The sequence below is a fragment of the Heliangelus exortis genome, chromosome 1 (genome assembly GCF_036169615.1).
Source record: "Heliangelus exortis chromosome 1, bHelExo1.hap1, whole genome shotgun sequence".
Taxonomy (NCBI): Eukaryota; Metazoa; Chordata; class Aves; order Apodiformes; family Trochilidae; genus Heliangelus; species Heliangelus exortis.
Window position 1 is genome coordinate 118,580,021 of NC_092422.1, and position 12,180 is coordinate 118,592,200.

Genomic DNA, 12,180 nt, shown 5'->3' on the forward strand with positions numbered 1-12,180 from the left:
TACAGTTCATGCAGACTCAAGTGTATACAGGTGTGTTTAGCTGAGAGAAAGACAAAGAGAAAACCATCTGATGCTTGCACTGCAGGTCATACATCACATGAAACAGAAGCAATGCATCTCTTTCTGTACCCTTCCCACAGCATGTTTTCATCTGGTCCCACTTTGCTTTGCTGTGTCTCCATTCAGGGACCAAGACTTGCCCATGCAAAATTGTTGCAAAACTAGGCTTAGAGTGAAGAGGATGAAAGGAAAAGTTTATTTCCTCTAATTTTAAAGGGTTCACATCTTAAGAATATTAAGATAAAATATTTCTACAGTATCCACAATAGATGTTAATCATCAACCCTTGAATATTTTTTTAACCCATGGGACCCAATAAGCTGTATTTTAAACTATTAAAAGTATTCAGTAGATACATTTAACTACCAATTTTGACTCCAACAAACCCAGGAGAGCTATGTACATTCAAATGGATAGGAAATAACTGATGTTTTAACAGTATTTTAAAAGGTTAATGGAACAATCATATTAACAGTATTTTAAAATGTTAACAGAACAATCATATAAAATGAATTATGTGGTTTCAGAAATAAATGTTTGATTGACAAGTGCATGCTGACATTAGGAATGTCAGGAATTTCATTGGTATTGTACAAAATACTAGTCCTAAACAAATTCAAGGCAGCACATACGAAATGGATTAAATACTGTCTTGCTTGAATAGTTCAAAGTAAAACAAAGAATTGTGAAAAAATCCTCATTCCGTGGCGATTCTGTAAAAATACTTTCGTTCAATGCCAGGCAGCATTTCTACCAGTGATCAGTGAGAAAAAAAAATGCTAAGAAAAATCTGCAGATGACACAAAAATTGATGGAACTATAGATAGTGATAAAGGAAAAGTCACTTCTGTAAAATCATTCAGAACAGGTGACAAAATGGGTTTTGCCCGAATCAATTTTAACAGAGATAAGTTTAAGGTCACACATTGAGGAATTGGGAATGTAAATCAGAGTAGTAGGAAAGCAGTAAATCAAAAAGACTATAACCAGATTCAGAATAAAACTGGAAAGTGGATGACAGTGTGAGGCAAAGGGTAAGAGTGCAAACACAGCTCTTGTCTGGATGATGAGAATGCCGAGAAGAAATGAGGCGAAAATGTATTAGAACAACCATTACATTCTTGTCTCCATAGTGAGGACACTGGAAATTACTTGGAAAAAAAAAGCTTTAGAAATAATTCAAACTCTGTTTTATATTGAGACTAAAAAAAATAACTGCATTTCTCTTTCAGGAGAAAATGCTTACCATACTTCTGCTAGTAACCAGCTACACGATGCAGTTAAGCCTTTAAAACAATGTAGGGAAGGAAAAAGTTCAAGATGCTGAAAGCCAAATGTAGTTAAATTCAGGCCAGAAATAAGAAATATTACAGCCTCAAAGCAATTCTGGGCCAGCATTTTCACTACATATCTTTTAAAATATGAATTTTTAGAATTCCAAAAACAGGTGTTTTGATTTGGGAGACTGAGTGCATTAAAACTAAGCTTTAAAAACTTGTGTAAAAATAAACTTGACACAGACAGTGTGAAACAAGTTAGGGACCTAGCACATATCTACACTTGGACGAGACTACACAGTCCCTGTTGCTGTTGACTAACTTCACTAAAACTCTACAGTCTTAAGTGTAGCACAGGCATGTTGGCATACATGGGCACAAGCAAGCCTGATGAAGATTTCTGTGATATGGGAAAACTAAGAGGTGGGCAGCATAAAGCTCAGAGCCACCATGAAGATGTATCCACCCCAAATCCCACTGAAGCATCTTGCAGCACTCTCCTGCTTGGACAAGCACTACCTGATCTTTGAGAGGGAGCTAGACCGTATCACAAAAGAACCATACAGCCAGGAATAGGTATGAACTACATTTTACAAGATAAATATGAAATGTAACATCTAAATGCTTTGGAAAATTATGTAAATAATATAACAATTCAGAATAACTCATAGAATGATTCTGAACATAGAAGAAAAGTGACTTGGTTGTGCTGCATACATCTTAGGATTGTTAGATCTCTTTGTAATAAACTATAGCTTGGGCTTTTACATTATACCATTTTGGACAAGCTGCTAATCTGCATCAGATGTACTGCACAATAACACTTCTTAAATTACTCAGAGTGAAAGCTAGTATTACTCATCGCTTGTTTCCTTAAAACGTAAAAAAATCAAAACAGGCCCTGTGGTTGAGGATTTTTTTGGGTTTTCTTTTACTTTTTTTATAAGGTATTGAAGTTAGCTTTTAAGTTCCACTGCATTGGAAAACTCAATGAATTATAATCACCTCAATTGCATCGTCGTACATTTTCCTTGCTTCTGTGTCCATCTTGTCTGACATAAGCCAGGCTTTCAATAAATATTCATAAAAACTGTCTCCCAGCCCGCCCACGGATGTGTGATCTGTAGGAGGGAAAGAGGAAAAAAAAAAGTTGAAGTTGTTACATAATAGAACCTTAAATTTACTCAAAATATAAACTTCTTAAAGCCTACTGATACAAATTTATCAATATTTTAAGCCTATTCAGCAGGAAAAGGCTGCACGGTGTCCCCTGTTCCCTCCAAACTTACCCTATAGGTGTGGAACCTGCTGTACATGTTCACTATTTGTCATTCTACACAGGCTCTCATCTTAAAAATATAATTTAACCTCTGCTTTCACTTCATTCCACAAATCCCAATTGTTTTGCTGCTAGGGCTTAGGATTTTTAATTTTGTGTGTGTATATATGTATATATATATATGTAAAGAAGTATATATACAAAAGTCTAAGTTTATCCAGGATAAAACTGTCATACAGCTGGCTTTGAACTGCCACAAACTACACAAAGTCCAATCTTCCCAGGAGATCTTTATTTCCAACAAGGTATTCACTTAACAGATTAATGAATTTCTCAAAGTAAATGTTCTTATTCAAATTATTTCAGTCAAAAGGGGGACAAATTGCCTTTGCAGTACACAACACAATTCCTGCTCCATCCCTCAGTGCCTGAGCAGCCATGCAGAGCCATGCCATGTGCTACAGGGTAAGGCTGCTTCACTAACCCACCACCACATCATGAAGATTTCTTTTTTGTCACTTTTTCCTCACAGATGAAATTGCTATTCTGTACAGAGAGACCAAAGGAAAACTACATCATTTTTTTCTTTGGGTGAACTACCATAAATTCCCACAGAAAGACTAATGATGGCCTGACAATCTGGGAGCTCCTGTTCCAACCACGGTAAGCACTCTTGCAGTACACCCTTCATTCAAAAAGCACTATACTCTTACAAGATTAACAAGTGACTCCAACTAGAACAGCACATAACCTTTTCTTTCCCAACATTACAGCCCCTAAAACACTATTACCAGAACAGTCTTATTCTGCTGAAGCTAGGCAAAGGAAATCTTTGAAGACCAATTTTGTCACATTGCCAGAAATTCACTGCCTGAAGCATGGCTGTTGTAGTCATGCAAATTCCCTTTTACTTGTTGAAAAAAAAATAAATTAAAAACATGATACTTCCTTCTCCAAAGTACCTCAGAAAAGTGAAATCAATCACAGTCTTTCGGGAACAAAGGTGTAAAAGAGAGGTTGGTGCTTTACTTCCATTCCTTTTTCCTCCCAGCCCTGTCTTGTCCTAGCATGTCTGCTTGTCTCTGAAGATGTGAGCAGGAGGTAGATGCTTCTATCCTAACTCTTCCAGCTGCCTTTTGACTCCACTGCTACTTACTGATTGAATTCTAAACAAAGGAAGGAGCAACTGGAAAGCCCATAGCTTTCTCATTTGGTTCCAGGTTGGGAATTTGGAGCAAGTTAATTCAAGCCCTTCTCTTACATCTAATATCTCCCAGATAGCCTTTTCACACCCAGCTATTCAGTGATTTAACTACAAACAATTAATTTTCATAAGCTTTCTAGCTCTGAGCTGTGGGAGGGCATTCAGGTCATGAGTCACTGTGTTCCTCAGAAGCAAAGGGCTTGGAATTACTCCTCCCCTGCACAACTGCATTTTCAAGTAGACACAAGAACTAAGGCTCTTCAAAGTTACAACTCATGACAGCACTACTCAGGGACTGCCTTCACAAGAGATGCAGTTTAAAACTGCTCGTGTGAAGCTGCTGCCTTCTCCCCACCTAAGCTCTGTCACTTGTGTAAGCACTGCTGCTCTGCCAGATCCCTTGCACAGATGCATTCAGTCCCGAACCAGGGCAGGGTTCCTGAACCTTCAGCAGGGTTCACCTTGTAGCAGCTTCAGCAGCATTCAGGGTAAGGAAGAGCAGAAAAAAGATGAGTGGAGAAGTTTTATTTCATAAACAGAGAAATCTATGTTCCAGGTGAGTATCCAAAGCCAATTGTCAGAAACACACCTCATTTCACGTTTATTTTTTTCAGGCAGCCATTTGAGAACTGTCTTTCTCTCCTGCCAGCAGCTCTTGTCCCCCTCCACACTGCTTTTTGACTTAGATTAAAGTACAGAGAATGCAGGAATCAGCAGCATCAGGAGACACAAGACTTAAAGCCATGCCCTGTACAGGCTTTTGTGCCCCCTACTTTGTGCATTGAGAGAACAGAGCTGAGCAGCCTCTCAGACACAAATCCTCCCTCCCGCTCAGCAAGTGAAAAACACGGTAAGGCTAAGGGCTCCTGAGGGCCTCACAGCTCCCAGCAGCAGTGGTTTCTTCATTCCCACTTCACACAGCTCTCAACTACAAGGAGTCTTCAAGGCTCCTCTCTCATTAAAGAGTGGGCTCCTCCACCCCACCAGCTGATGCCTCTCACAGTAGGACCAGAAGGTAGACCTGTCAGAAAGGGCACGCTGACTGCTCCTCCTCTTAGCAGCAGCAAAGGGAACAGAGGAAATATTTTTGGTGGTCACACATGATAAGACAGCACAGGCAGAGATCTTTCATGCAGAAGGGAAGCAGGATTTCAAGGAAGCTGATTGTATTGAGATACAACTGTTCTTATTTCCCTGATCCCTCCCCATCTGTTAAGAACAGCAGAAAGAGGGTAGAAGTGAAGCCTTTTCACTTCTCACTGCAGCAGCTGAACTGAGGTTTAAGCACTGTAAGTTTTCCAACCTCTTCAGCTGCATTAACTTCACCCTGGCAAGATTTTCTTCAGGGCTTCTGCTGGTATCAAAAGGTGTTGCTAAAGTAGAATTTTCTGCATTTTGTGTAAGGACTATACTTAGAAATTACTGAAAACTAAAGCACTTTTTGTGACAGATTGAGAGACTTTTTTGACAGCTTGCTCTCACCTAGCCTGGAAATGTGAAATATTTTTCAAGATACCTCAGCAATCACATAGCTGGAGAAAACTGGAGATTTGGGTCATCACTTTTAATTCTCTCCTGTAAACAAAGCTCTCTACCTGAACATTATCAGAAGGTCCATGGAGGTTATCACTCTCTCCTGATGTTCAAGCCAGAGCTTAGATGGATTCAGAGATTTAATTCAGCTCAATTAAAAATATTTTGCTCATAAAAATTTTTAACACATAAAATATTTTGAAGTTTTTTTAATCAGTCCTAACATTGTATGTCAATCCAGAATACTAGAAAGGAACAACTTGTGATCCGAATAACTGAGTTTACAATAGCATGTTGGTACTGGGTACTCTTCAGTAAATAAGCGAGAAGGTAAGTATTATGCTTAAAGTGTTAGAAGTATTTTGCAAATTTAAACATGGATTTAATTTTTCACATATTTGATCTGAAAAAATATTTAATTAGCTCTATGTCATTTCAAGGTTTTACTGTGAAAAAATGTTTCACACAAAATTTATGAAATAAAATTCTTTCCACATTAAGACAGATATAGCAAAGTCAACAGAAATATAAGGGAATATCAAATATTGCAGAAGCCACATACACTGCTCGGTGACATGTATTCATTTTAAGAGCATTTCTTCCTTCCAGTCAAGATAAACTAAAATATTTTCTTCATTCCCCATTTTTAAAAAATGTAGGCCCAGAAAAACATTCTGGCCAAGGATTCCTTGGGAAGTCCTATTTTAAAACTAAAAGACACAACAGCTGTGGTTGCAAAGAACACCTTTAACTATTGCAACCAAAAGCAATTACAAAAAGCCCCCCATATTTATCCAGTTTGTCACACATTTGAAAGCTTGTTGTGTGCAAGCCTGTGCCATTAGCCTGTTTGTAGGCTTCCTCTTTGCCAGAAAGACAAAAAAATATCCAAATAGAAAGACAATGATATTTACAGTTAATAGAGATATTTTTCTTCAGATACTTCAAATATTTACATCCTGCTAAATACTGGCATTTTTCTTCTTGATAAACAGCTCACAATTGGAAAAAAAACACAATCAATTTCATAGCAATACCTAATGAGTTTTTAATTTATTGATAAAAGATGGTCAACAATATAATTTACTCATAAAAGAAGATCTATAGTAAGATACTGTCTCTCGGCTAACATTCAGAAAAACATAACCAAACTTCTCCACAGACTGAGTGGAAGACCTTCCTTCAAATACTCACACCATCATTATCTAGTATTTCTAAAGCTGGTTTCACTTCAAATAATCTTACTCATATCATCAGTCCTTTAGCTTGCTAAAGAAACAGTCTCCTCTGATGAGAACCAAGACAATTATTTCACAGCAAACTGCAGAAATACACAGCAGGTCAGAAAGGAGCATTCCTTTTAACTGAAATGAAAATGACTCTCTGCTCAAGACAGAAGGGAGACTGTGGCTCTCCAGTGATTTGTTTTCTTCAAATAAAATTGTTTCTTCACAAATCTGGGGAGACAAATAAACTTGTTTTTCCTCAGCTAGCTCTTCAGGGCACAGGCAGCAGGGTTCTCCCTCCACAATTACAGCCGACAAACTGTGACAGATCTTGCTGTCCTTTCTCTCCAGGATTAACTTTTTGGGGATAGGAGTAGATAATGCAGATAACTAAGCACTCACATAGCTCATTCACCTTTCTACATGCCCAGACCTACCTGATGTAAAAAATTTCCTCCACAGCTAGCCAGTTTCTAAATAAATGGTAGTGCCCAAGAACACAGTTATGGCAGGAGATCGCAAGTTACAAACATGTGCTGCTTCCTTTTGTTTACAGGGAAAGTTTGGTTTAGTGAGCAATAAACTATTTGCCACAACAACTGAAAGCCCCCTAAAGATAACATTAATAAAAAAACCTGCTCTAATGAAGGTCTACCTGCTCTCCAGAGCAAACTTAGGATGCGTAAATTATTTTTAAGCAGATGGCTTTAAGTAGTCAACAGCAGCTTAATGAGCCGAATTAAAAACAGTTCATGATTTGCTAAACCCTCCCTGCTTTATGCCTTAATTGTTCAATTGTCATTTCTTGGCAATGAGCAGGAATAAAGAGAGAAGCCAGACATTGTTATAAAAGCAGCACATGGTGCCAGAACTGATGCTGCAGTCACCACACCTGAGGGAGAGGCCTGGTGACACCCATGAGCAGATGAGCAGGGAGCCACTGCCCCTTCCTGACCCCAGGGCACAGCCTACGTTTACATCCATCAATCCTAAGCATAATTTACTGGACACAGGATGAAAAGGTTAAGTAAAATGCCAAGTACAAGTGTGTTTAGTATGCACAGGCTGCTGTGAGATAGCATTCTAGCAGTACATAAGCACACGTAAGAGACAAGGATCAGCTATGCTGATAGCACTTTTAATTCACAGAAATTTGGAACTGTAACACTGATATAATATTTTTAAGAAAAGACAGAGAACAACCAAGCAAACAATTTTAAAACTGGCAATATTTCAGTAAAAGAAACTCAAATCTTAAAACTGGAATTGTTAGTTCTAGCTCTAAAGGAAAACTCACTTAAACTTGGCTATGTGTGATAATCAGCGGACTGGAAAAAGCAAGGTGAACAAACTACTGATTCATTTCTACCAAAAGAGTACTCGTACAGTACTACTTTTCAACAAAAGAACAAAGTAGCAAAAGAGGAGGCTGATTTTCCTAAAGATCACAAAGACTGTGTATCTTTGCTAAAGGGACACTGGGCTATGTCAGGTAAGCAGTTCAAGAAAAGGTAAGTGGAGGAGTGAAGCAATGAAGTTAATGCCAACTTTCATTAACCCCATACACCCCATCAACATTAGTTCTTCTGGGTAACACCTAGCCTCACACTGCAGAAACCCTCTTTCTCTCTATAGGAAACCTAAACAATTCCTTTTGTTTGTCTTCAGAGTGTCTCCGAGTAAATTTTAGTTCAATCTTTACCTTGTGTAGTTGGGCTTAGTGCCCCTCAGCTGCTCTAAAGAGGTGCAAGCTCCCTCTCTAATCCTTTAATCCAGAAAGCAGAGACCCTGCAAATTGCAGCAGCTGCAATTTACAATGGAAATTCAACCTAAGGATGCCATAAGCTATAGTAGATAGATTAAATGTGCAAACACTGTAAATTAACTGCATCAGAGGCAGCCCTGATAAAAGGAGGTGGAAGTGCATTTTTTAGTGAGCTATGAGTCGTTCATCACTGAGTAACACATTACCAGCATGAGAATTATTCTGAAATCATGCAAGTTCTCACATAACAGACCTACATTCAAAGAACAGTTAATGTTGCAAAGCCAAGCATTTCTAAGTTAGGAGACAGATGATCAGACATTGCTTCTGTTCTACTGTCTGGTGCTACAACAGATTCAAGCAACAAGAAAAATTTCCCAACTCCCAGCTCCTCCCAACCTGGGGATGCGTGATCACGCCTGCTCAGCGCACAGAACTGCCCAAAATGTAGCAGCTGAGCTCTAAGTACTCCATATGGAGAGCATACATGTGAGTATTTTTCACAGGCCTGGAAAAATATGGATGGTTTTCTCCTCAAACAGTCCTGAAATAGGTAACTCCTACAGTATTTCATATTCAAAACACGATTGTTCTTGAGTTTTTTAAATGTATACTTAAAAAAAACAAACTTTAATCTGGAGAGAATCACATTCCATTTCTAGCTTCATTTAGAAATGAACGAAACACTTTTGTCAAAACTGCTTTAAAAAAAAACCCTAAACCCAACCAATAAAACAGCTTGAGGCAGACAGAGTATTCCAGTTGGAAGACATGAAGTTTGGCAGCCACAAGAAATTGGAAACACAATCACTTAATGGGAAGCATTGAGCAATCTTAACTGTAAGTGCTACCAGTTTCTTGTATAATAAAATTAAGTAAAATTACTTCCTAGAACTGTAATTATTATCAAACTGAAGATTAGAATTCTCAATCTTGCACAATTCAAGTGTGTGCGAAGACAATAGAAATAATTTGAAACAGAGCAGCAGGTACAACTAGCCCAACCAATACATATATCTTGGTAACTCATGTTGTTAGAACAAAAAGTTATTTTCAAATTGAATATAGTTTGTGATTCTGCAATGTCAAAGGAGTATCCTAATTTAGTATCTTACAACATGCTCTGCTTTTGCACTCAGGAATACACAGCTGGAACAAATATTTTCCTTCTTGTATTCCAAGTTGACTGAACTCCAAAACATTCCAGCTATTATTTATAGTTCTAGAAAGATTTAGGTCTTCTCTCAAAAGACATGTTCACAAATTACAGAGCAATCAACTAAAAACATCAACTCTGTGTGAGAAAATTAAAGACACATTATACCTTTATGTTGGTGCTTTTACTGATAAGTCAAGTGCCCTTTTATCATCCTAAGTTGTCTTTTCCAGATCACTACACTCAGAGTCACCAAAATGAAGCACATCTGCAGCTCTGCCAAATCTGCAATCAGTGTAAATCCCACCTGCACTAACAGCTTTGGCTAAGTTGCTGTCATTTGTGGTGGATTGATGGGAAGTCAAGTATGTTTACTTGTGATCAGTTTTTAACCTGGTATCACCTTCGGCTACAATGAATACTGCTGCAGGTACACACCCACAACTCAAGAGTCCCTTTTGAGTAAGACTTTCTACCTAGGGATATATACAAACTCATAACATAATTACAACCTTTAGTTTATTTGCTTTAGTCTTCCTCTAAGATCTTAATCTCCTTTTACAGATTAAAAGCAAGAAAATGGGAGAGAGAAAACCTTTAGATTAAATCTTGCCCAACATCCATCTATGCAAAATTAGCTGGCAAACCACTGTTAACAACTTCACACTCTCCCTTTAAGTTCTATGAAGACCATAAGAGTTTACATATATATATACACCCCTACATATATATGTAACACATGAATGCTGACAGTCAAAAGAGATTCAAAGAAGCAATGAGAGCCACTCCCTGTTTTTTTATGTACTTACGGATTTCACCACAGGGAACAGAAATCCAATCAACTCTGCATGTTTGTCTCTCCTAGAGTTGTATCTACATACCTCTTAGTTTTCCTCTTACGACAGATGCCTGAATTTGCACACACAGATAGCTGAAGTTTTAGTCACTCTTTAGGTGCTAGGAAATTGTGCTGAATGTCAGCTCATGCTCTATGACTGAGACTGAGCTACCACACCCTACATTTGGGCTGCATTCTTCACCATCCCTCTCTTATTATTATTAACCATTTAGGTTATCAAAGATCAGCTATGTCTTCACACAGATTACCAAAATGAGGTGGTATTTACCTTGCTGCTACAGAACAGTCCAGCTCCCAGTGGAGCTTCACAATTAAATGAACCCATCAGGATGATGCATTCAACATCCTCTGAACAAAACTACAGACCCTTTCCCCTGAATGTCATTGAAGTGGAAGTGTTTCTCATGTGACCACCAGAAGGTATATATCCCCCCATAAATCAGAATATAAGTTCCATACACAGAAGACAGAATAGTATCTACTAGTACAGGTCATCTGAAATTTATTAGTGGTCTAAAGAACATTGATATAAACAGCTTGGTGCACAGCCCCTAACAAGTAAGTGATATAGAAGGAATAATCTAAAGCCAAGGCAGTCTAATAAGGCCCTAATAAGTTCACAGTTGAACTAAGCTTCCCTTTAATAAGAAATAAGTCAAGAATGGTTCAAAAATACAGCTTAGATATATAGAGACCCAAGTACAAAAATCAATGATTCAAGAAATAACAAGATTCCACAGGAGCTCAAACTTCAAAAATTCACAGAGCACATGCCAAAGGGTACCTCTTTACTCCCTAATAATTTTAAGCTAGCTGTCTTCAAAGCCAACAGTTTCAACTCTCAAGAATACCAAGCAGTACTCACAGTCCTGCTTGACTCTTGATACAAATTAATTTACTGAATTACAGTCAGAAAAGTAAACGTTAAAGCTGTTGCGGGGCAAATTTCAAATTCTAGATATTTATGCGCTCCCCACCAAGATCACACTCTAAAACTAAAGTTTAGTGATAGAGCAAAATAAAATATTCATCTCTTTCCACAGCAACGTACACAAGCACTTTTGAAACTCAGTTACACCATATCCAAATCCTATCTTTAGGAATTTTTTATAAACACTCCCTTTGAAATGCATAATTCATATGCATGCTTAACCTTTCAATAACACTAAAAACTTCAACACATTAAACGAAGTTTTTATTTGCTTAGCTTTCTCAGCATCTTGCTCAACAGACCGGCAAAATGTCTTAACCTTGTCGACTTATAAAAGTCTGCTCCCTGTAACACGTAGCTCTGCTGTATTTCATTAAAATAAAGTTTTAACAGATTAACTTGCTCTTGGCTTCTAATGAATTATCAAACTTGAATGCAGCCTTTTCTTGGAACACATTAATTACATTTGTACATGGTTGTCATGCAAAAGGGCAAGGGGAATTCCCCATCAGAGATTACATAATTATTTTATATTCAAAACACACGCATTATACTAAATACAGAACAAGACAGAATATTTTGGAGACAAGAATTAAGGACATCTGACAAGAGAGCAAATTAAAATTGCACAACAAAGAACCACTCCCACCTCCTCATCTGCAACTGATCCATGCATGCCTACTGCTGGAAGTCTAGAAATCACACTGTATTTTCAGTTGTTCATAATCTGGACAATTGAAAGCAGATTTGAAACATAAAAAAGCCCACCACAATAAATGTCTAATTTAATCCTCAAACTGACCATCACACAAATCACCTATCTTTAGTTTTACAACTGACGTTCCAACAACAAAAAAGAAATCTACTTACTAAATCAAATAAATGTGCAA

General features: G+C 37.8%; 1 protein-coding gene across 4 annotated transcripts in view; it reads right to left on the reverse strand.

Moving 5' to 3' along the window:
* Positions 1 to 12,180, reverse strand: part of MAN1A2 (mannosidase alpha class 1A member 2) — a 140,149-nt gene that overhangs the window by 24,863 nt on the left and 103,106 nt on the right. For all 4 annotated transcript variants that reach the window (XR_011729335.1, XM_071761463.1, XM_071761482.1 and 1 more), the window contains exon 9: positions 2,343 to 2,458. Coding sequence is in view for 3 of the 4 variants with exons in the window: in XM_071761463.1 (XP_071617564.1) it covers positions 2,343 to 2,458 (116 nt within the window). In the remaining variant the exon portion in view is untranslated. The remainder of the gene's footprint in view (positions 1 to 2,342; positions 2,459 to 12,180) is intronic.